Raw genomic sequence first — 25,224 nt, 5'->3', positions numbered from 1 at the left:
GGGGGGGGGGGGCTTGGGCACCATTTTGCCCCGGGACCCATTCCCCCCCTTATGCCTCTGAGGTAGAGTTAATCTCAGAAAGAGTGTCTGACACAAGTTCTGCCAGCAGAATCGGAATTCTAACCCCCCCTCTCCCCAAATCTTAGCCCAATGCCTTAACCACTACGCTACACTCCACTGAGAATGCCACCCTAAACAGGTCTACTCAGAATCTTGCTGGAGTCTGTTCCAGGAAAAATGTTCTTAAGATGGCACCGTTACTCTTACTAGGAGGGAACTAACAAGAAAAGACAGGATTCCTGATATCCCTCAAATGGTTAATATTCCCAACTGTGTTTAAATACTTTCTGCTGGTTTGAAGTGATTCAGGGGTTTAGTTGTGTGTGTGAGAGAGAGAGAGAGAGAGAGTAAGCATATGTACAGTATCTGCTGGAGGAGATTATTTTCAATATTTTTCTGGGTTTTTAATCACATAGGTGACACTGTGAAATGAAAGAGGAGGGGGTGGAAGGAAACAGAGGCTGAGCTAGTGGAAACAGACCCCAGATCTCCTGTGTTCGAGAATGTCCAGCAGGTCTGAGGAATGCAGCTATTTCCCTCCTCCGCGTCCCCAAATCGTAGCCAACCGATTTGGAATCCCAATAAAACAAATAAGTGTTTCATCTCTGGAAAGAGATGAGAGAAGGGAGCTCCCTTTGGCCCCCAGGGCATCCGTCCTTTGGTCTCCGTGTATTTTTACGGCCCACGGGAGTCTGCCAGACAGTGTTTTATTTTACAAAACGCCGGCAAAATTTGGCCTCAGAAATTAGCATTGTTATCTGCGTCCGGTGGAGAACGTGAACTAATCTCTTGCAGCGGGGCTGTTAAAATAATTGATGGATGTGTGCTGAATTCCCAGGAGAGGGGGGGAGGGAGGGGGGGGGAGGTACTGATTTCAGTCCTGTAGCGTCAGGATTACGTCAATTTGGGTCTCAACCACGTCTTTGGTCTGGGAGCTCTGTTAGTCAGAAGATCCAAACCACAGGACAAGGGCTCACGAATCACTGTGCAGAAGGGAAGGACTAAGCTACACCCTCCCTCTCCACCCCCCCCCCCTCTCTGCTCAGACCTCCTCCTCTTCTTAATACCTCCCTGGCCGTGCAAGGTTGTGTTTTCATCACGTTTGAAAACAAGGCACCCTTTTGGCTGGGCTTTTTATCTTCTTCTTCTTCCTCCTCTCTGGCTCCCTGAGAGGCTGAGCGATCGGGAAGAGTGTTTTTCAGCACCTCGGAGAGCGCTCGAAGCATACAACATGGCTCCGATCACAGCCAGCAGAGAAGAATTTGGTAAGCATCTCTGGCAAACCCTCCTGCCAAATCCTTACTTAATGCCCGGCAGGTGCCCTGGGAAGACACCCTCCGTGCTTGTGCCGTTCCATATTTCTGGGGGAATCCGGCATCGGAAGCTTGGGGGAGCTTGCAGGTTCTCTGATCCGAGCAGCGCCCCTTTCCAATCTTGCGTCATACCCCTGCATGGATTTTTACAGAAGTTTTTCTCTCTCTCTCCTTTTTTTAAGTTTGTGGATTTAGAGACGTGCACCTCTCTCCCTCCAGGGAGACAGGGCAAATAAGTTAAATGTCAGGGTTGCATCTGGGAGTCAGCGGAGAGACGTTATTTGCCATGATTTCGGTTGCTGGAAGCTGCGTTAAAAGGGGTTGGATGAGTCACTCCCAAACTCATATTCGAAATGCTGTTCGCACATTTGTCGAGATTGATTCCCTTCAGAGAGAGAGAGAGAGAGAGAGAGAGAGAGAGAGAGAGAGAGAGAGAGAGAGAGAGAGAGAGAGAGAGAGAGAGAGAGAGAGAGAGAGAGAGAGAGAGAGAGAGAGAGAGAACTATTTACTCAAACAGATTAGTCATTCATCCACCCACTCATCCATCCCCGGGTTGTCTCGCTACCTATCCATCCATGTGTCGGTCTCTCTCCTATCATCAGTGGTGCTGCTAATGATGTACATGTAAAGCATTCCCCATGATTTCTCTCCACTTAGTATCGTTTCGCTGCAGGAAACCTGAGAGCGTTATTTGACTCTCAAATGCCTCCGTTGGATCTTGCACCCAAGGCAGGCAATTTAAAAGTTTGCCGAATCAGTATTTCCAGTCTGTTTCAACTCCTGAAGGGTGCGTTGCCTTTTTAGAGATGGCGAGATGTTTGTAAATGCGTGCATGCAACCTTGTTCTTTTTCAGCTCTTCACGTGGTGGGTGAGTGTCCACGTTCCTTGGGATTATTACGACTTCGTGGTCCCGGGAGAGGCACGCTGCTTCTTTACAGCTAGAGTAGTTTGGGTTTTGATGGCTTTGGGTCCCAGCAGAGACTTCAATTAATGTCACATGAGGAAGCGGATTAGAGTTCAGACGAGGTTTGTCCGGTCGTCAAATTGGAGCGAATCCAGATTGCACCTTTCTCAGTGGACACGGATGCTGTGCCCTTTTTCAGAAAGAGTGTGCTCTCCATCTGGTCCACTGTCTTTCTCCATAGCTGTCATAACACCCGGCCAATCCGTTCACAAAAAAAACAGCAACACAGGCAGACTGTAATCTCACAGATCCTGTGCAGCACATTTAGTTCCAAATCCTTGCTGTGCCCCCCCAGTTCGGGTGTTTCCAATTTCGTGTGCGACAGCGTGCTCACCTGATAGGAGAGTAATTAATATCTAATGGCTGCATTCTCCCCCCCGCCCCAGCAGTTGTAATTGTATCTTGCAGCATCATTCCTGCTGCCGAGGACCCGCACGCTTCTGCCAGCATTTGCAAACCCGTCAATTGACCATTAAAATCTGTTCAGCCGAGTTAATGGTTCAACCTGGCCTCTTTCCCGAGGCGTCCTATACAACTGCCATTACCTCACTGCTGATGGGTTTTGTCTCCACTAACGGCCACATGCTATGCTTGACAAAATGCACACATGCTCAGAGGGAGACCACAGACATAGAGTGGGGCAGAAATAGCTCAATGACCACTGAAATTCCAGCCTCTGAGCCCATCAAGATGAGTCTCGAAACTGCTTTACACCCAGGTTGTGTGGTCATTGTGTGTGGATGTGGCTGGCTGGCTGGATAAATAGATATGAGAGAGAGAGAGAGAGAGAGAGAGAGAGAGAGAGAGAGAGAGAGAGAGAGAGAGAGAGAGAGAGAAACTCATGTGAAGCTATCATTTGCTGAATCAGACCGTTGTCTACTCAGACGGGTAGTCACTCTCCAGTGTCTAAAGAAAGACAGGTCTTCCACATCATCTCCTATCTGGCCCTTTTAACTGGAGATGCCAAGGATTGGTCTTGGGATCTTCTCCCTTCAAAGAGATACTCTACTGCAGAGCCTGAGCCCCTCCTGCATCTCAAGAGATAGGTAGACAGATAGATCCTTCCAGCCCCAAAGCACAGAGATGGAGCAAAGAAGTCCACCCCATGCCAGAGTGCTATAAAAGTAGCGACAAAGCCAGGGAGAGGGTGAACCGATGCCGGGCGTAACCCTTCAACTTTCTTGTGTTCCCCCATAGATTAAACTCAAGATAATTCAGCAATAAGGTTTCTGGGTGTGCAACGGAAAGGGCAATGAATTTCTTTTCTCTTGCCCAGTCCGGAAGGAGCAGTTGATGGGTCGGAGAGAAGAAATGTATATCTCCCCCAGCAAAAAGAGTGAGTGAGTGAGTGAGTGAGTGAGTGAGTGAGTGAGTGAGTGAGTGAGTGAGTGAGTGAGTGAGTGAGTGAGTGAGTGAGTGAGTGAGTGAGTGAGTGTGTGTGTGTGTGTGTGTGTGTGTGTGTGTGTGTGTGTGTGTGTGTGTGTGTGTGTGAGAGAGAGAGAGAGAGAGAGAGAGAGTGCTTTTCACCCAGAAAAGAAGACGGCGATCATTTGTTAGCATACCGGCACTCTTATATAAAAGACACGATTGCCTTCCTGCGCCAGCAGGCCGACGGCATTAATATTTCATGAGCCGTTCCCCCTACCCTTAGACACACACACACCCATTTTGCTTGGAGAACGTACACTTATGCTCGAGCGCTCCGGACCGGTGCTCAGTTGCTTAGCCTCACTTAGCAACGTTACTTATGGGCAGCATCGGATTTCCAATTAGTGGCACTCATTGGGCCCCGCGCTGCTTACTCATGAAATGCTAATGACATCTTCCCTGCCCCTCTTCCAGCCATATGCCAGATGTCCTCGTAGTCTCCATGCCGGTTCTTCCAAGCAAAGGGAAAGAAGGTCACGGGAAACAGATCTGAGTGCTGCAGAGAGAAACGCTGCTATATTGAATGATTAGACTATCTGGTCGGATGCAGTGCCCATTTGGCTCACTTAGGAGCAAGTCTAACCAACTTCCATGGGAGTTAATCATGGATTTAAGTCATGCATATCTACCACTCCAGATGGCTTTTTAAAATCCTTTATAGTGAAGCGGAGTCAGTATTTAAAGAATATCGATGAATGGCATCAAGAAATATACAAGAATAGTGAACAAAAACTGAAGGGGGAAAAGACTGCTACATTTAATTTTCGTTAGTGAGCAAGTACATGAGAAAAAGCTAGCAGTTCCTAAAGCTGTGTTATTTCCTATGAAAGTTAGCATTCGTACATCATGGCATAGCCTCTCCCGGGGATCACGACGACATTTAGTTCCTTGAAGATAAAGAGAAATCTGCCAGCAGATGTAAAAGTAGATGGCATGCCTGTGAACGGCACCCATTTCAAATTCCCTTTTATCTATAGACTCCAAAGACTAGTTCTAAGGCGAGCCGAGCGAACTTGAAGTGTTTATGTCGAGCGAATGCATACGTTTTATCTCCTGCAATAGAGAATTTGACAAGAAATGTGTCTTTTATTGCACTTTTGATAGTGCAACTGTGCCTGCCTCAGCCATTTAGCAACAATAAACAGACTATAGCTAGAGTTGTCAGTGTTCTTCTATTCATGTTCATGCCTGCAGGGGGCACAAAATGTACATACATATGGTTGGATAGCGTTTTGGTCAATTCTTTCTCATTCCCTCTCGCACGTCTCTTGTTAGCTAACTTTGACTTGATCTCTGCAATCTAGCATTCATGCATTTCTTGCCATTTGCTTTGACCCGCAGATGAAATTCCAACAGTGGTTGGAATCTTCAGTGCCTTTGGGCTGGTCTTCACCATCTCTCTTTTTGCTTGGATCTGCTGCCAACGCAAATCTTCCAAATCCAACAAGACCCCTCCGTACAAATTTGTCCACGTGCTGAAAGGGGTTGATATTTATCCCGAGAACCTCAACAGCAAGAAGAAGTTTGGGGCAGATGACAAAAACGAAGCCAAAGCCAAGGCCGTGATGCCAAAGAGCTCTCTTCACCTCGACTTGGAAAAACAAGACCTGAACGGCAACTTTCCCAAAACGATCCCCAAAATCCCCAGCTCCTCTGATCTTGAGAACTTCACTCCAAAACTCTTTCCAGAGAGAGAAAAAGATTCAATATCCCCCGATAGCCTGAAGTCCACAACTTCAATATCTTCCGAAGAGAAACCAGATAAATTAGGGACTCTGTTCTTTTCTATTGAGTACAATTTCGAGAAGAAAGCATTCATGGTGAACATCAAGGAAGCGCATGGCTTGCCAGCCATGGATGAGCAGTCAATGACTTCCGATCCATACATCAAAATGACAGTACTCCCCGAGAAGAAACACAAGGTGAAAACGCGAGTGCTCAGGAAGACCTTAGATCCCGCCTTTGACGAGACCTTTACATTTTATGGGATCCCTTATACTCAAGTTCAAGATCTCAGCCTTCACTTTATGATCCTGAGTTTCGATCGGTTTTCCCGAGACGACATCATTGGAGAAGTCCTCTTTCCTCTCTCAGGGATCGAATTGTCTGAAGGAAGAATGCTGATGAACAAGGAAATCATCAAAAAGAATGTTAGGGTAAATGATCAAAATGTCTTATTTACTGATCCGTGTGTGCGTTTCACTGGCCCAACATCTCAGAGATAGTTCCAACCTAGCGGAGGGAGGGGGAGGGATGCCATGCAAAGGAAGGGGGAGTGAGGGAGGGGAGGAAGTGAGGGTGTGTTTTTAAAAAATGTTTTAAATGTATCATCTCACCCCACAATACAGAAATCTTGAAGATATAAGCTATAAAATTTTAACATGATGCAGATTGTATACCTTTTTTTGTCTGTTTCAGACAAGGTAAAAAGGTCTTAAACAAAATTTTGGTAGTTGTCCCAGAGTTAATTGGACAGGCCTTCAGGGGGAAGGGGACATCTTAGTTTTAAAACAGATGCTATATCTAGACAGGCTTTCCACATGCTTGCAGATAAGTGAAGCCCTTGCAAGAATATTCTGCCTCACCCTCAGACAATCCGTTTTCCCATCTAGCTCAGTGGCATGAGTTCTCCAGGCAGAGAAAGATATTTCCTGCTAGGTCAGGGATAAAATCTGGAAATTTGCTTTCACATCCTGCATGTGAGCTCCCAAAGGCACCTGGTGGGCCACTGCGAGTAGCAGAGTGCTGGACTAGATGGACTCTGGTCTGATCCAGCAGGCTAGTTCTTATGTTCTTATGTTCTTAACCTCCCGCAGGGGAAGCACGTGTTCAAATTGCAAGGCACTTCCCAGATTCCTGTTGGTGGATTCAAGCCTAACACTAACCCTAACCCTAACCCTGAACCATGTTGAACACTTATTTTTCCCCAAAGATCATAATTGATTGCGTTGGTATCCTACTGTTCCTTCAAGAGCCTCAGTGAGGTTATCCTTTTTCATCCTTGTAAGTGCCATGAAAAGTAGGTTAAGCTATGAGATGGTGGCTTAATCCAAGATCCCCTAGAGACCTTGAGAGTTGCATGGAAATTGGACTTCACATCTGAGTGGTCCAACCCATGCCATCAAACTCTCCCAACAGTATTTTATCAGACATAGAAACAGGGTGATTTTATTTGTAGTGACATAAGAACATAAGAACATAAGAACTAGCCTGCTGGATCAGACCAGAGTCCATCTAGTCCAGCATTCTGCTACTCGCAGAGGCCCACCAGGTGCCTTTGGGAGCTCACCTGCAGGATGTGAAAGCAATGGCCTTCTGCTGCTGCTACTCCCGAGGACCTGGTCTGCTAAGGCATTTACAATCTGAGATCAAGGAGGATCAAGATTAGGAGCCATAGATCGACTTCTCCTTCATAAATCTGTCCAAGCCCTTTTAAAAGCCCCTTTGATGCCTGGTCCTCTGACTTTCCACATTGGCCAACACAGATCTCGTGTGGGGGGCAGCAGCAGCTGGCCATACAGAAAGACTCTGCAGGCCATACATACTGTTGGCATCCAAAACTGACTGAACATTGCACATTATGCATGAGGACACATTACTTGGTCACATGACTGAGCAAAGCATTTTTATGACTGCAATGGCCTTCATACATTGCAAATTGTTCAAGTGCGTATTGGCAAGATAAGGCGGTAGTGAGACCAGCAAAGTACATTTCTATGGTGCACTGCAAAGGCATCATAGATCCATTTGTGTGAGTAACCCTTTTTAGATGTGCATTTTATAAGATGTTCAGCACCACGTGAGGGGGCATAAACCCTTCAAGGGAAGTGAGAAGCAGGTATGGCTTGTTTTTGCCTTCATCTGCACAGCCTTCCTTGGTGGTCTCCCATCCAAGTATTGACTTTGCTTAGCTTCTGAGATCTGATGAGGTTAGGCTAGTCTGGGTCGTCAAGGTCAGGGTCAGGAAATCAACCACCTGGGTATGTGCCATCAAATCACATCTGACTTATGGTGACCCCAGCAAAGGGCTTTCAAGGCAAATAAGAAGCAGAAGTGGTTTGCCATGGCCTTCCTCTGCAGAGCCTTCCTTGGTGGTCTCCCTTCCAAGCGTGAGCACAACAGACTTGGCCTGCTTGGCTGTATCTAGCATATTGACATAGACAAAAGCCAACCCATGTTCTCTTGGAGGTTGGGAATGTCCATCTGTGGTCAATAAAACTGTCACAGAGAACTGGCCCACCATTCTGTTATCCACATGGAGCTAGATGCCGGTCCAGAAGCACCTTGCAGACCAACCAGATTTTACAGGTATAGACTTCTGAGAGTCAATGCTCCCTTTATCAGACCCAAGAAGGAATGGTGGCCCCTTTCCATCCTGGAGACAGGTAAGCTTGTGTAGCTTTTGAGCAGTCGTAGCTCTGAGGAACACAGCTTCCCTCACCTACCAAGCCGACAAAAACCCAGACATGGTTCATTTCTTTTTCAAGTCATCAAAATGATTTTAGTAGAGCAGATATTATATCTGTACTCCCCAAAAATTTCACCTGGTAGCAGCAGGGGGAAGCAGAGAGATAATTATACAGTCCAAAATCTAGGTATGTAGATCACTGTGTAGCAGAAATTGTCCATGAGCTAAAATGTGCATGTTTTAACTGTGGGACCTAATATATCACAATAGAAGCCCCCCACAGATGTATCAAAGGCTAGCTTCCCTGTTACGATATACACAAATACATGACTCATAAAAAAACCAATCACAGCATAGGTCTCTTATTTGAAAACAACTTGGAAATAGTGGCACACCTAAATACAGTTATATTGGCAATAATGCTTCCAAAAAGGAAAATGCAGGATAACTTAATTACTCTGTAGTTAGCTTAACCACAAGTTGGCAACAATGCTTCTCCAAATGGTTCTAATGTTCAATTACAATACAGCAGCTAGCCTTTGATATACGTGTATGGTGCTCACGTTGTGATATATTATTTGTGATGGGCAACTCCACTAGAAGTGACCTTTGTGCCATTATCCAGGTGCCCTTGTTTTAAATTTGAGAGCAGCTTGGGAAGAGGGTAATTGGGACTGGAGGAATGGAAGGTGAGAGCCGTGCCCACCCCATTTCAAGGCTCAGAATTCTGAGTCCAACGGTGCAATCATGAGTCATTCCATTCTATTCCCGTTCGTTTCAATGAGCTTAGATTGGAGTGGTTCTGCAATGGGATTGCACTGAAAATAGCCTACTTTTCTTTGTCCAACACACCCCACTTGCTTTCTCCTCTGTGGAGTTTCAACTGGGTGTTCATCCCACCGTTAAAACCCTGTCCTTTTTATATAATAGGAGTTGGATCCAGCTCACTTTTCTGTTCAGCCTCACCCAATTATCCTTCATACTACATCTCTCCTGGCTTGTGGCTTTTGTATAGATCCCCACATTTTTCAATACAGCCCTTTTGAGTGATCAAGGAAGATGCAGAAAAGCTGATTAGGTCCACCTTAGGAAAGCTGATTAGATCCATCAGCAGAAAAGCTGATTAGGTCCACCTTAGGAAAGCTGACTAGATCCATCAGCAGAAAAGCTGATTAGGTCCACCTTTGGAAAGCTGATTGGACCCATCAGCAGAAAAGTTGATTAGGTCCACCTTAGGAAAGCTGATTAGATCCTTCAGCAGAAGAGCTGATTAGGTCCACCTTTGGAAAGCTGATTGGACCCATCAGCAGAAAAGTTGATTGGGTCCACCTTAGGAAAGCTGATTAGATCCTTCAGCAGAAGAGCTGATTAGGTCCACCTTAGGAAAGCTGATTAGATCCATCAACAGAAAAGCTGATTAGAGCCATCAGCAGAAAAGCTGATTAGGTCCACCTTAGGAAAGCTGATTAGATCCATCAGCAGAAAAGCTGATTAGGTCCACCTTAGGTAAGCTGAATAGATCCATCAGCAGAAAAGCTCATTAGATCCACCTTAGGAAAGCTGATTAGATCGATCAGCAGAATAACGGATTAGGTTTACCTTAGGAAAGCTGATTAGATCCATCAGCAGAATAACGGATTAGGTTTACCTTAGGAAAGCTGATTAGATCCATCAGCAGCAAAGCTCATTAGATCCACCTTAGGAAAGCTGATTAGATCCATCAGCAGAAAAGCTGATTAGGTCCACCTTAGGAAAGTGGATTAGATCCATCAGCAGAAAAGCTCATTGGGTCCACCTTAGGAAAGCTGATTAGACCCTTCAGCAGAAAAGCTGGTTAGATCCATCAGCAGAAGTGTTTGACCATTAGGGTTCAATTCCTTTTTTGAGAACTGGACTGTAATCCATCAGTGAAAAGTTGATTGGGTCCACCTTAGTGTTTTTCTGAATATGATCCATCAGGCAGAAAAAAAGCTCATTAGGTCCACCTTAGGAAAGCTTCGATTAGACCCCTTCAAAGCAGAAAAAGCTCTCATTAGAGATCACCTTTAGGAAAGCCGGATTAGATCCATCAGCAGAATAACGGATTAGGCTTTCATTCCTAGAGTTTGGATTAGATCCATCAGCAGAAAAGCTGACTAGGTTCACCTTTGGAAAACTGATTGGACCCATCAGCAGAAAAGTTGATTGGGTCCACCTTAGGTAAGCTGAATAGATCCATCAGCAGAAAAACGGATTAGGTCCACCTTCGGAAAGCTGATTAGATCCATCAGCAGAAAAGCTCATTAGATTCACCTTAGGAAAGCTGATTAGATCCATCAGCAGAATAACGGATTAGGTTTACCTTAGGAAAGCTGATTAGATCCATCAGCAGCAAATCTCATTAGATCCACCTTAGGAAAGCTGATTAGATCCATCAGCAGAAAAGCTGATTAGGTCCACCTTAGGAAAGCTGATTAGATCCATCAGCAGAAAAGCTGATTAGGTCCACCTTAGGAAAGCTGATTAGATCCATCAGCAGAAAAGCTCATTAGATCCACCTTAGGAAAGCTGATTAGATCCATCAGCAGAAAAGCGGATTAGGTCCACCTTAGGAAAGCTCATTAGATCCATCAGCAGAAAAACTCATTGGGTCCACCTTAGGAAAGCTGATTGGACCCATCAGCAGAAAAGCTCATTGGGTCCATCTTATGTGTAGAGCCTGTAGCCAAAACATGTCCATTTTGAGAATAAATCAAGGTTCCAATCAGACCAACGAGCACCTTAACAATCCAGCATCTATTTTGAAGTTCTTGCATTGCAACTGAGGCTTATACAGGCAAGGAGTCTTATTCATCCAGCTCAGAGCTAAGAAGCTAAGCAGCACTGACTTCATTAATAACTTGGATGGGAGACCACACCGGAAGGCTTGAGATAACTATGTGGGGGAAGGCAATTGCACAACACTTGCACTTGTCTCTTGCTTGGAATGCCACATCTCTCTACAGACAGCAGATTATGATAGTAGGACGTACTGTACCAATGTGTCATTTTAATGGTCCCCCACACACGCAGAGAAAACCGTGAGACTGACTAGCACACCAGCTACAGACATCTGCAGTTGTAGAGGCTGCCTCAGGATTCTGTGATCTCATTCCTTGCCTCCAAACCGAAATTGATAAAATTCAGATCACAATACTGGGGGGGGATTTTCTAGAGAAGATCACATTATACATGGGACTGAGGTCTAGTTCATTTCTACATGCAAATACTTGCCAGCTTTTCGTCATTAGGTTACCCAGTATTTGGCTTCCACATCGCTGCCGGAAGTCTCATTTTCCACCTCAAAAACAGTTTTGGGTCAAGAGCAATGTGCTGCATAAGGCGTTTCATAGAATCATAGAGTTGGAAGAGACCAGAAGGGCCATCAAGTCCAACCCCCTGCAATGCAGGAACATACAATCAAAACACTCTTGACAGTGGTCATCCAGCCTCTGTTTAAAAACTTCTGAAGAAGGAGACACCACTGCCCTCTGAGGTGGTATTTTTCTCTCTTTCTCACAATACTAGAACCAGGGGGCATCCATTGAAAATGCTGGGGGGAAGAATTAGGACTAATACAAGGAAACACTTCTTCACGCAACGTGTGATTGGTGTTTGGAAAATGCTGCCACAGGAGGTGGTGATGGCCACTCACCTGGATAGCTTTAAAAAGGACAGATTGATGGAGGAGAAGTCGATCTATGGCTACCAATCTTGATCCTCCTTGATCTCAGATTGCCAATGCCTTAGCAGACCAGGTGCTTGGGAGCAGCAGCAGCAGCAGAAGGCCATTGCTTTCACATCCTGCAGGTGAGCTCCCAAAGGCACCTGGTGGGCCACTGCGAGTAGCAGAGTGCTGGACTAGATGGACTCTGGTCTGATCCAGCAGGCTAGTTCTTATGTTCTTATGGTGTATAACACTGTTGAGCAGAACTTACCATCAGGAGGTTCTTCATCAAGTTTGGGTGGAATCTCTTTTCCTGCACCTTGAACCCATTACTCCTGGTCCCAGTCTCTGGAGCAGCTGCTTGATTTTTGCTGCTCCAGAGACTAGGACATAGAGTAATGGATTCAAACTAAAAGAGATTCCACCTGAACATCCGGAAGAACTTCCTTACAGTAGGGACTGTTCGATAGTGGAATATGCTACCTTGGAGGGTGGTGGACTTTCCTTCTCTGGAGGCGTACAAACGGAGGCTGGATGGCCATCTGTTGTGAGTTCCTTTGATTCTGTGTTCCTGCATGGCAGGGGGTTAGATTGGATGGCCCTTGTAGTCTCTTCCAACTCTATCATTCTGCAATTCTAAGCTGCTACGGCACTCAAATTTTATTCAAGCTAATTTGAGGCACCTGGGGAAACAGGCCAGTATTGTAACACTGTCTTTTGTGAGGATAACTTGGCCGAAATCCAAACACTTCACAATTAACCAAGCACTAGGTTTTAAACGTGCAATCTATACGCCATTGAAGTTAGCGGCAAATGTCCATTGATTTTCATGGCTATGAGCATCACCATACAACATTGTGGCCGTGACTCCCAAGTAATTGACCCACAAGCAATGGGCCACGTTGGCAGTCCTCATTTCCAGTGGTCCATTAAACCTCAACCGGACTCTTGGAAGAACAGATCTCTAGACTTCAGTCCCGCTTATGTCCATGGTTCTGGCACCAATCCGGAGTGCTCTCCTTGGCTGTAAGCCCTTTCATTATCAACAGGTCTTACTTCTCAGTCCGTGCCTTTCTTATCAGGCAGCAAATCAACCTCAAAAGGAACTTCCGCTAAACTGGCAGCCCATGGCCTATTAAAATTCTAAATCTAATAGAGGTTTCAAAGCCCATAGAACGCAAAGGCCTTCCCAGGGACTTGCGTGCGTATTGACTTTGCGGTAATTGCTTTCACAAGATCAGGCTCCCAATCAAATGTTTCCATGTGTACCCAAGCAATATTGCCATTTGTGGTGATTTATGATTTTTTTTTCACTCAACAAGCCCCATTCGTGACCTGAACAGCACCGCGCTTGTTTGGTTTCTATTTCCTTTCTGGCCAGTGAGGTGACATTATTGCTGGCGGCGCAATCTGATTTGGACTCGATGTTTCCTTCAGTCGATTGAAATGCTAATTCTCCTGAGTTTGTAACAACGTTTCAATAGGGGCAAAGGGTTTATGTCTCTATATTGGTGGTTGGAGAATAGGGGTAAGCCACAAATGTCTACCAAGCAGTCTGAGGTGCAGGCATTAAAAGGAGGTTTCTCTCCCATTCAAATGACAATCTCTGTTTGCAGATTGAAATAAGGCAGTGAACAGAGGTTTAAAAACTGCTGCTAATAATATGAATGAGGAGCTTCTACTTGTACTGACTACAGAGCCAGCATGGTTAAGAGCAGTAGATCCTAATATGAAGCGAGCCTTTATGGCATAGACAACAGTACAACAGTAATAAAAAACAGATTAAAAAGCATATACAATACAGGTTGAAGGAAATCTACTGGCATTGAGTAATTTCCAGGAGAAAGTCTGCCACTATCATACAGAGAGAAGGATCAGAGTTGTCCAACAAGTAGTGTAATCTAATTAAATCGGGGAGATGGGGTAAATGTAAAGGAGTAAGATTCACATACTTGGATCTGATTTCCTTGAATCTGAGAGTGCTCTACCCTAATCACCGCAGCCAAGAAAACGTGCGCCCCCCTGTATTTTTCTCTCCCATTTGAATGGGGCCACTTGGCACACTACCTGTATTGCTTAATAAACCCTGTTCAAAGGAGAGCCATAATGCTCGCCAGGTTTAATGTTATGCCTTCTGCCTTGTTACATGGCAGATTTAATAAACAAGAAAAGGCTAAAAGATTGTGCGCATGTAACGATGGCTCAGTTGAATCTCTGGCCCACCAATTACTAGATCCTAATATGGAGAACTGGGTTTGATTGCCTTCTTCTCTGCATGAGGGGTGGATTCTAATCTGATGAACCATGTTTGTTTCTCCACTCCTCCACATGAAGCCTGCTGGGTGACCTTGAAAACATTGGTAGAGGCTTATCTGGTGAACCAGATGTGTTTCTGCACTCCTACATTCCTGCTGGGTGACCTGGGGCTAGCCGCTGTTCTCTCAGGACTCTCTCTGCCCCACCTACCTCACAAGGTGTCTGCTGTGGGGAGAGAAAGGGAGGGAGTTTACATGCTGCTTTGAGACTCCTTACGACTGAGAAAAGTGGGGCATCAATCCAAAAACTCATATTTTCTTCATGTTTTAAAATTGCCACATTGGATTGCAGTGATGAAAAAGAGTGCAAGTCAACCATTGTTCTACATGCCCTAGAGCAGGGGTCTGCAACTTGCGGCTCTCCAGATGTTCATGGACTACAATTCCCAATTGGCCATGGTGGCAGGGGTTGATGGGAATTGTAGCCCATGAACATCTGGAGAGCCGCAGGTTGCAGACCCCTGCTCTAGAGCCTGGGCAGGTTCCAGATGTTGAGGAGGAGGAGGAGGAGGAGGAGGAGGAGGAGGAGGAGGAGGAGGAGGAGGAGGAAGAAGAAGAAGAAGAAGAAGAAGAAGAAGAAGAAGAAGAAGAAGAAGAAGAAGAAGAAGAAGAAGAGGAGGAGGAGGAGGAGGAGGAGGAGGAGGAGGAGGAGGAGGAAGAAGAAGAAGAAGAAGAAGAAGAAGAAGAAGAAGAAGAAGAAGAAGAAGAAGAAGAAGAAGAAGAAGAAGAAGAAGAAGAAGAAGAAGAAGAAGAAGAAGAAGAAAAAGAAGAGGAGGAGGGGGAGGGGGAGGAGGAGGAGGAGGAGGAGGAGGAGGAGGAGGAGTTTGGATTTATATCCCCCCTTTCTCTCCTGCAGGAGACTCAAAGGGGCTTACAATATCCTTGCCCTTCCCCCCTCACCCTGTAAGGTAGGTGGAGCTGAGAGAGCTCCAAGAGTTGTGACTAGACCAAGGTCACCCAGCTGGCGTGTGTGGGAGTGCACAGACTAATCTGAATTCCCCAGATAAGCCTCCACAGCTCAGGTGGCAGAGCTGGGAATCAAACCCGGTTCCTCCAGATTAGATACATGAGCTCTTAACCTCCTACGCCACTGCTGTTCCAGATGTTGAGGGGCTCTAGGTAAAGAATGCCCTCTCCCCTCTGCCCACCAGCCGGCCTCCCCCTTGTGCCTGTTTTCCCTTGCCCCTCCCTGCATGGCCCCACTGTGTTGTGTGTCCTCTCATGTTCAGAGTCCTCATCTTCAGAGTCCAAAAAGCTGCTCCACTTCAGTGTGCACTAACACTGGCCCTGCCTGGACGCTCTGTCTTTTACCTTCCTAGAGTACAGTGTTGCCAACCTCCAGGCGGTAGCTCAAGATGTCTCACTATTACAGCTCATCAGAGGCATATCTAGGGAAAATGGAGCCCGGGCCAAACTCTGAGCCCCCCCCATTTTCCCTAGATATGGGGGTGCGGAGAGAGATCAAGCTGTCTGCCGATCTCAATGCCAGGTTGGCAACCACACCCAGGTCTTCCGCCCAGAGCCGATGAGGGCGGCCCGGGCCTGACGCCCTCCCCCCCCCCACATTATTATATGGCATGATCCCGGGGTCATGTGACTCCCCATGTCCCTCTGGCAGATCCGTCCATGCAGTTCATCTCCAGGTGACAGAGAGCAGTTCATTTGGAGAAAATGAGGTTTATGGCATTATGCTTGGTGGAAGCCCCTCCCATTCCCAAACCCTGCCCTCCTCAGGCTCCACCCCCCAAAACCTCCAAGTATTTTCCAACCCGGATCTGACAGCCCTCTTAGAGTCTCAGCAGTCCCCAAGGCACTCACGCATTTCAAAGGAGGAGGAAGAAGAGTTTTTTGTTTATACCCCACTTTTCCCCACTGCAAGGAGTCTTGAACTGCTTCCCTCCTGCTCCCCACAACAGACCCCTTGTCAGAAAGGTGGGGCTGAGAGAACTGTGACTAGCCAAAGTCATCCAGCAGGCTTCATGTGGAGGAGTGGGGAGAAAAAAACCCCATTCGGCAGATTAGAGTCTGCCGCTCGTGTGGAGGAGCGGGGAAGAAATCCCCGTTCTCCAGATTAGAGTCCGCCTGCTCTTAACCACTATGCCATGCTGACTCCCCCAAGCCACAGGCAATGGGAAATGTGTGCTCATGTGGAAATCTAGAGATCCCATCTGACTTGTTACATGCAATAATAATTTCTCCACCAATAATCAAAGGCCAAGAAATCACAGTCTAAATCAGGGGTCTGTAACCTGCGGTGCCCCTGAGACACCCCCCCCCAAGCCCTGCCCCTGAGCAGGGGGGCACAGGGGGCCCCAGAGAAAGTTTGTCCCTGGGTGCCATTTTCCCCCTGATATACCTCTGGTGGGGTAGTCCAGTTGGCCTTCTCTACAGTGGCCCCTACACTGGGGAATGCCTATTCTGTTGGTTTTTTGGTGCCTAGCAAAGATTGTCCTCTTCACATGTTTCGCTGCCTGCCCCAACTGGTGTGGGGTGGAATGAGGCATTCATACCTGCCACAGAAGGTGATGATGGCCACTAACCTGGGTAGTTTTAAAAGGGACTTGGACAGATTTATGCAGGAGAAGTCGATGTACCAATCTTGATCCTCATTGATCTCAGATTGCAAATGCCTTAACAGTCCAGGTGCTCAGGAGTAGCAGCAGCAGAAGGCCATTGCTTTCACCTCCTGCCTGTGAGCTCCCAAAGGCACCTGGTGGGCCACTGCGAGTAGCAGAGTGCTGGACTAGATGGACTCTGGTCTGATCCAGCAGGCTCGTTCTTATGTTCTTATGTTCTTACCCTTGCTTTTTGTGGGTGGTGGGATGAATGAATAAGATGTCAGGTTATTTTAGGGTATTTCAGATGGGTTTATTGTGGGATTTTGTATGGTTTTTATTGTAACCCGCCCTGAGACTGTGGTAAAGGGTGGGGAATGAATGTAAGCAAACAAACAAACAAATAAGTAAATCAGGTAAGCTGTCATGCCCCAAACCCTTTGAAATCAGTGGAGCAGGTTGGTTGGAAAAGCTGATGTCCCATTAATTTCCATAACATAGAGCAGTGGTGGCGAACCTATGGCACTCCAGATGTTCAAGGACTACAACTCCCATCAGCCAATTGGCCATGCTGGCAGGGGCTGATGGGAATTGTAGTCCTTGAACATCTGGAGTGCCATAGGTTCACCACCACTGACATAGAGGTACTATCATGATTACTAATAACAAGTGATATTGCAGACAGTGGTGGGATCCAAAAATTTTAGTAACAGGTTCCCATGGTGGTGGGATTCAAACCATGACATAGCGCCAATGGGGCTGGGCGGGGCACGATGAGGGCATGGTCGGGCATTCTGGGGGGTGGGGGGCACTGCTAAAGGGGCCGGGGAGCTGTGCCAAAAACGCATGTCGGCTTCATGTAGAGTCCTTGTCTTGAGGAAACAAATGCATGCAGGTGCAGACTGCCACACATGCCGGTGCACCTCCTGCTAGACTGCTTCAAGTTCTGCGCACTACTGCTGAGAGGAGGAGCGTAACTAAGGCAAAAATCACATGGCAAAATCACCCATTAGTAACCCCCTCTTGGCACACACAAATAATTAGTAACCTACTCTTGGGAAGATGTGAGAACCTGCTGGATCCCACCTCTGATTGCAGATAAGTATCACTAGAACGGAAAACTTTCAGTTCAATTGTATGCACAGTTACTCCAGCCAAACCTAGACTGGAGTAACTCTGCATAGGATATGTTGTTTCTGTAGATCAGGATCCTTTTGTGTTGAACAAGAAGCAAAGGACTGTTCTGATGTTAGTATCTTAAACAGCCTTATCAGAACTGCAAAGTTCCACATTTTCAAGTGATCCTAGAAATTGATGCCGCGATCAGGATATTTGCATCTGAATGTTTCACCAGAGTCGAGGTTAACCGCATTGCTTCGGAATGACCATAAATGTTATTACTGATCCAAAATGTTGCCTGAACAAGTATCTTTTCCATTCGCCAGAAATCCTCCGGGCGTGGGGAGTTGCTGATTTCTCTCTGTTACCAGTCCACGACGAATACTCTCACTGTGGTTGTTTTAAAAGCCAGGCACCTACCCAAAGCAGATATTTCAGGATTATCAGGTAATTTTGAAATACCACGTTGTTGCAATTATGTGCTGAGATTTACAGTTTGCTCTCTCAAAACTTGGAACTTCATGTACAAGCCTTGTGTCTTAAGGTTGGTTTTTAGCCCTGTAAACTTCATAGGACTCTCTAGGCATAAGCCTTAGAGCCCTTTTCAGGCCTAGAAGAGATTAAGGAATGCTGTGAACATCCACAGATACACAATCATCATGTGAATTTATCTTGAATTGGAATCATAGGATCATAGAGTTGGAAGAGGCCATCAAGTCCAACCCCCTGCCATGCAGGAACACACAATCAAAGTACTCCCGACATACGTTCATCCAGCCTCTGTGTAAAAAACCCCAAAGAAGGAGACTCCACAACTCTCCAAGGCAGTTAATTCCACTGTTCAACAGCCCTGACAGTCAGAAAGTTCTTCCTGGCCCTTTCCCCACTCACCGTTTGCCTCGCGCTACTCTCGCTGAGTAGCGTAGGGTCCAGCTGCACTCCCCACTACAGGGGTATCAATATCACAGCCGCCCCAACTCTGCTGCTCTTGCGCCCCCTCAGCGCGCGTCATTCTGGGCTGCTCAAAATGGCGCCTTTTGATACACATTATATAAAATAATGACGAATAATTTTTTTTTTAAAAAAACCCAAGAGCTTTGGAAACCAGATCCAACATACATTGCACATAAAACTGCCAGTATGCAACTCAGGTATAGTTCTACATGCAATTGATAAAAAAATACCAAATGACCAGCAAAACTATATTCATTTCGGCACTTCTGGCCTTCCTCAGTAGTCAGTGACGTAACATTTTAAAAACACACATTCAACAACGGGTGTTAAAATCCCAGTCAGGAGTTACTTTCTTGGCTGTCGCACAATGGATAAAGATTTAAGACGCGGGCCGAAGGCTTTCTTCTGCACTAGCCGGACGTCGAACTGCAATCTTAAAATCATTTTAAATCTGGTCTTGGATTGTCAGTGTCTCCGAATGTGTGCAATATCAACCGTAAATTGGAATGAAGTTGCCCATGTTGCTTCAGCAGCTGTAACGTATTATCAGTATCCTCTCAATGACTATACATCAGCCTGTAATTTCTGTAGGTGCCGTCAAGTTGCAGTCAACTCATTATGATAGCCAGCAGTAATTTTTCTAGCTTCTGTCAGTATCCGATGACGTTTAAGTGAGTTAACTTAGCTGAAGGAATGTCCTATAGTTACAGAAGGACCATGTATATATTTTAGTATTTAGTATTTTAGTACCAGTGTCTATAATTGTGAGCAATAATGGGCAAATTTTGTATGCTGATTTTGTATGTTTATTTTATGCCAATAAAGGCTTGTGACTACAACTCATTATGATCCCATAGGGCAGTGGTGGTGAACCTTTGGCACTCCAGATGTTATGGACTACAATTCCCATCAGCCCCCACCAGAATGGCCAATTGGCCATGCTGGCAGGGGCTGATGGGAATTGTAGTCCATAACATCTGGAGTGCCAAAGGTTCGCCACCACGGCCATAGGGCAAGGCCATATTATTTATAAGGCAGACAAGCTAAAGCTGTGGCCCACCCCCCACCCCTGGGGAGGAGGAGGCGGGAGGAGACCATGAATCTGGTCATGGCCCACCCACCCTGGGTGAGGGGGAAGGGAGTCTGCCATATGACAGCACAAATGCAAAAAGAAGGTAATGCAGTGTGTCCAAGAGCAGTCATTTGAAAAGCATCCTTCTGCATAAGTGCGAAAAGGAGGCAAGCTCCAAGTAATTGAGTCAGCAGTGTGATGTGGCAGCCAAGAAAGCCAATGCAATTCTGGGATGCAACAATAAGAGAATAGTGTCTAGATCGAGGGAAGTAATTCTACCACTCTACTCTGCATGGGTCAGACCTCACTTAGAGTACTATGTTCAGTTCTGGGCCCCACAAATCAAGAAGGATATTGACAAGCTGGAAGGTGTCTAGAGAAGGGCAACCAAAATGGTAAAAATTAGGAATCCAAAATGGTCTGGAATCCATGCCCTACAAAGAGAGGCAGTTGGGAATGTTTAGTCTGGAAAAGTGAAGGTTAAGAGGGGACATGATAGCTATGTTTAAATATCTGAATGGATGCCATGTCGAAGAGGGAGCAAGCTAGTTTTATTCAGAGACTAGAACACGGTGTAATGGATTCAGGGTGCAGGAAAAGAGATTCCACCTAAACATAAGAGGCCGTTTCCCCACTTTTAAAATTCGTCTGGTCCACATGAATTCCTACTGTACAAAATATCTCTTGGATGCTACTTGTCTTTGCAGACCCCTATGTCAAAGTGAACCTCTATCACGCCAAGAAAAGGATTTCCAAAAAGAAAACCCATGTCAAAAAGTGTACCCCCAATGCCGTGTTCAATGAACTTTTTGTCTTCGACATTCCTTGCGAAGGCCTCGAGGAGATCAGCATCGAGTTCTTGGTCTTGGATTCCGATAGGGGGTCCCGGAATGAAATCGTTGGCCGTTTAACCTTGGGGGCTTCTGCAGAAGGAACAGCCGGAGAACACTGGAAGGAAATCTGCGAGTTCCCTAGGAGACAGATTGCCAAATGGCACGCGTTGTGCGACGGCTAGCGGCTCGACAGGGAGTTGGATGGGACTTTTTGATGAAAATTCCATAGGCAAGGATCAATTTTCTTTCTTTGCAATGTGTAATTGCGGGCTTATGACAAAAAAATATACTTTTTGTTGTTGAGACTGAATTGAATGATCAGATGTTAACTACATTTTCTCATTCCGTAAAGTCTTTTTTTTTTTTTTGCAAGCTATAAGAACTTGACGTAATTTCATCAGAGGTCCGTATTCTGCTGAAGTTTACACAGCGATAGAGACACACAATGCTGTAAACATAATTAAGAAGTCTTTTTCGATGGCAAAAGTCACCAGGAGTCCCAGATTACTGCTGTCACCCTGATGACAATAACCTCATTAGTAGATGTTGCTAGACCTAGACACATCTGTGTTTCATAAAGCTGAAAAACGAAGCTGAATGAATGGGATCGGGGTGGAATGTATCTTTCGGCTTCAGAAAAAACCTTATCCCATGAAAATTCAACCACTTTTCTCCCCCCCACCCCCCGAAAAAAGGTTGGGTACCTGAAAACTCACACCACTTTTTGTCCAATATTTGCCTTGCATATCACCCTGCCCCCGCTTTGATGGGCAACCCATGTGATAAACGTGTTGATTTTGAAAAGGAGAGAGATGCCATTACATGAAACAGACACGTGAGAAAAAAGAACTCTGAGGGCATCTCCGAAAACAGTTCATTTTGTTTCACAAAGGGCTTTGAGGAAGATGTAAGGAAACGGACATTTGACAGGAGGATCAAGATTCGTGCTTTAAGTATCGGCTATGATTTTTTTATAGAATAGATACGTATTGGAGGTTGGGTCCGAAAATACACATCAAACATTTCAAACCAAGGGTAACCCAAGTGTAATCCTTGGTATGTTTTGAAATAGCCTTCCAGTGCCAAAATGGAAGTTGTTTACTGTACATTTCTATCTGTTTTGTTGGCCAGATCCCGGCTGGAATGTACCTGGACATTTTGGGTGGTGGAACTTGACGAGGGCAGGATTTGTGGAAGGGGGGGACTTCTATAGGGTATTATCGCCATAGAAAATGGCCATTGTCTTCCAAAGTGGCCATTTTCTTCAGGTGAACTATCTCTGTTGCCTGCAGATGAGTTACAATAGCAGGAGTTCTCCAGTTACCTCCTGTGGATTGGCAACCCATTTGTTACACTAAGAACAAAAGTGGGAAGGTGAGAAGGGTTAAAAAATTAAAATAAAAACAACATAAATGCAAAGCACCGATCCTTCAAAGACTTACCAGAAGGCAAAGTCTTAGCAGAAACAGGCTCACTGATAGCTTTATACCTCATGCTAATTTGACATGTAAACAAGCTGTAGGGATTCACTTAGCTTCACTGCATTCATATCACTGGCCAATTGTGTTGAAAGTGGAAGGGGTGGGGGTAGGGATAGAAGCGGGGGCAGGGGTGGGGGCGGGGGCGGGCAAGCTCATGTATATTCTTCATTTGGGGCCAAACATGCATGCATACATAGTACGATCAATTTTTTTTGTCCGACTGGGGGATCAGTTGTGTAATATAAGCCCCCTTCTCATAATTTGGGGTTGATCAGATCTGACCCAAGACCTGCCAAGGGATTCGTTGCTTTTTTTGGCTGACAACAAACTCAAGCAGGTTTGGGGGCCGTGCTCAACTTGGCAGGTCACAGGTTGTGTGGGTCCACACAAAACGATACCCCCCCCCCCCGTTGGGGACCCATGAGACGTATTCCAATGTTTACATTCGAAAGCATTTTTGAAGTTGGCAGATTAGCACAATTGCGGCTGGAAAGTTTCCTATGCTATGCTTTGCAGGCGGAGACTTGGTCTTGGAGTGAGTCTTCATTCCAGTATTGCATTCCCTTCTATGTGAGTGGTTCTTTTTTTTTAGCAAGTCCATGGGAGGTACGCAAGTGGAAAACGAAGCAGGAAAATCATCCCTCATCTGTGTGGATTTTCCTGCAGACACCAGCTAGCAGAGGTCTAGCAGTCTAGTGGCAGGATCTTTCCTGCAAATGCCACGTCTGGCATGACATTTTCCAGACGTATCTTCAGGGATGTCATCCCAAATGAACTCTGATGGACTCGAAGCTCACGCGAGAGGCTTAGGAACAGAGTTCCCCTCTGCCAAAACGTTGCGGATTCTCCCTTTTCTTGGTGGGTAGAAGTTTGTTTAGAGGACAGGACGACCAGACCTGTTAAAGAATCAGGAAGGATAAGGTGCTCCAGTTTTTTCCGCTATTCCCACGATCTCACTGCAGCACCTTACTGCTCAAATAGTCCTGGTTATGTGTTGGAGGTGGGGAGGTGCTGATTCCAGCAAAGCGGAAGGGCTCAGGATGGCGTGCCAAAGAATGGCTGCATTAACAATGACCAATGCAGGACACAATGATGTCCACGTGACATGACCAACTCTGGCAGATTACTGGGGTGCTGTGTGGTTTCCGGGGTGTATGGCCGTGTTCTAGTAGCATTCTCTCCTGACGTTTCGCCTGCATCTGTGGCTGGCATCTTCAGAGGATCTGATAGTAGGAATGGAAAGCAAATGGAGTATATATACTGTGAGGTCAAAAAGTGAGGCCCTCTGAATAGAGTAGCCTGGTATGTGAGTCACAAAGAAGTCTGTAGCCTGTAACTCTAGAATCAAGACAGTGACTAATCAGCTCCACACAAACACAGGACAACTATAGACAATAGCAACCAAGGAAACAAAGACCAGGATACTTCTATTCAGATGCATTCACCTATTGACCTTGCTATCTTCATTGTTACTCCCAGGCTACAGACTTCTTTGTGACTCACATACCAGGCTACTCTATTCAGAGGGCCTCACCTTTTGACCTCACAGTATATATACTCCACTTGCTTTCCATTCCTACTATCAGATCCTCTGAAGGTGCCAGCCACAGATGCAGGCAAAACGTCAGGAGAGAATGCTGCTAGAACACGGCCATACAGCCCGGAAACCACACAGCACTTTCAGTGATTCCGGCCATGAAAGCCTTCGACAATACATCTGGCAGGTTATTCCAAGAGCTGCAAAAAGTGACGATGGCACAGTATCTGTGATGAGGGGAATACCGTCATCGATTGTGATGGGATTCACCAGGCTGAAAGCCAAGTCTTTTAGCACAGCTGAGTTGTGGATCAGTGCCAAGGGATTCCAAAGCATAAATAACAGGAGAGAAAGGACAGATCCATTGACTGTCAGGCAAAAAAAAATTATCAGTGTAGCCCAAACCGTTCGAGGGCGGTGTAGTATTTTACCAGAGCCGTCGCTTGGCCTGAACACAAGAAGTGAAGTCTGGAGTGTCAAATATGCAAGAAATATCACCGGAAGCATTCCAGTTTGGAATCTTTCCGGGTTTTTGTGTCGGTAACTTATCCAGGTTTTTGAATGACGTGTTTGATATCATGTTTGTACGAGCTCAAAGGCATTTTCGTGACATGCTTTTTAATGAAAATGCACAATGTAAAAAAATGCTACTCGTAGTGTGTAGAGGATTTGGAAGCTCTTTTGCTTTTGTTGAAAACATTTTGTAGCCAATATCTGCCCAGGCTTTGAATCCTCAGACTGCTTATTTCCAGGGTCATCCCATTGAAATTGATATAATGACAGCCCTAAAGGGACATCGGAACACAACAAAATCCACAGTAAGACTCTCGTTGGCTTTGATGCTCTTTGGAGAAAAGCCATTCATTCATTCATGAGCAATTCGTTGAGTGGGATCATTGAAATAACCAAGTGATACACAGAGTGCAGAAATACTAAATCCCAATCAGGAAATGCATCCATTCGAAAATAGTCTTACTCAACTTGAATTGAAATTTGCCTTCAGGTTCCAATGGGAAATGGTCTATGGGCTTAATGTTTCATAGGGATTGCTTTCCAAGTATATCAGTGTTCCATTTGCTTAGCCCAGTAGTTTCAAACTATGTCCTGGGGTTCCATATCCAAGTTCTCTGCTATCAGGAACACCCCAGTAAAAGAAGATAAGCATCCCCGAACATCGCATGGATCACCCCCACCAATTTTCTTGCACAATGTGTTGAGTGTATTGAAAGTTCTCACAAAGATGGCAAAGTCTAATAAGCCTTATCGCTCCATGTGGATTAACTGGGAGATGTAAAACATGTCCCATAACTCTTCATAACATCTAGGGAACCTGTAGTGGACAAGTCCAGAATGTATTCCCGGAAGGTAAAAGGTTTGAATTAGCGCTGGCCTACCACATAGTTAGCACAATGTCCCATTATTTCGTCCAATGGTTGGCTTTGGCCATTAGTTCCTTGGGAGGCACGGAACCCTGGTCTCTTGATATGCCTTGCTTTTCT

General features: G+C 45.8%; 1 protein-coding gene across 1 annotated transcript; it reads left to right on the top strand.

Annotated features, from left to right (window-relative positions):
- Positions 1 to 997: 997 nt before the first annotated feature.
- On the top strand, positions 998 to 23,309 carry SYT4 (synaptotagmin 4). Its single transcript, XM_048503367.1, has 4 exons — positions 998 to 1,325; positions 5,108 to 5,922; positions 18,175 to 18,295; positions 20,582 to 23,309. The coding sequence occupies exons 1-4, from the start codon at positions 1,292 to 1,294 to the stop codon at positions 20,887 to 20,889; spliced, it is 1,278 nt and encodes a 425-aa protein (XP_048359324.1). The 5' UTR covers positions 998 to 1,291; the 3' UTR covers positions 20,890 to 23,309.
- Positions 23,310 to 25,224: the final 1,915 nt, after the last annotated feature.

The sequence above is a fragment of the Sphaerodactylus townsendi genome, linkage group LG07 (genome assembly GCF_021028975.2).
Source record: "Sphaerodactylus townsendi isolate TG3544 linkage group LG07, MPM_Stown_v2.3, whole genome shotgun sequence".
NCBI classification, from domain to species: domain Eukaryota; kingdom Metazoa; phylum Chordata; class Lepidosauria; order Squamata; family Sphaerodactylidae; genus Sphaerodactylus; species Sphaerodactylus townsendi.
This window is presented reverse-complemented; position numbering and strand designations above follow the sequence as displayed.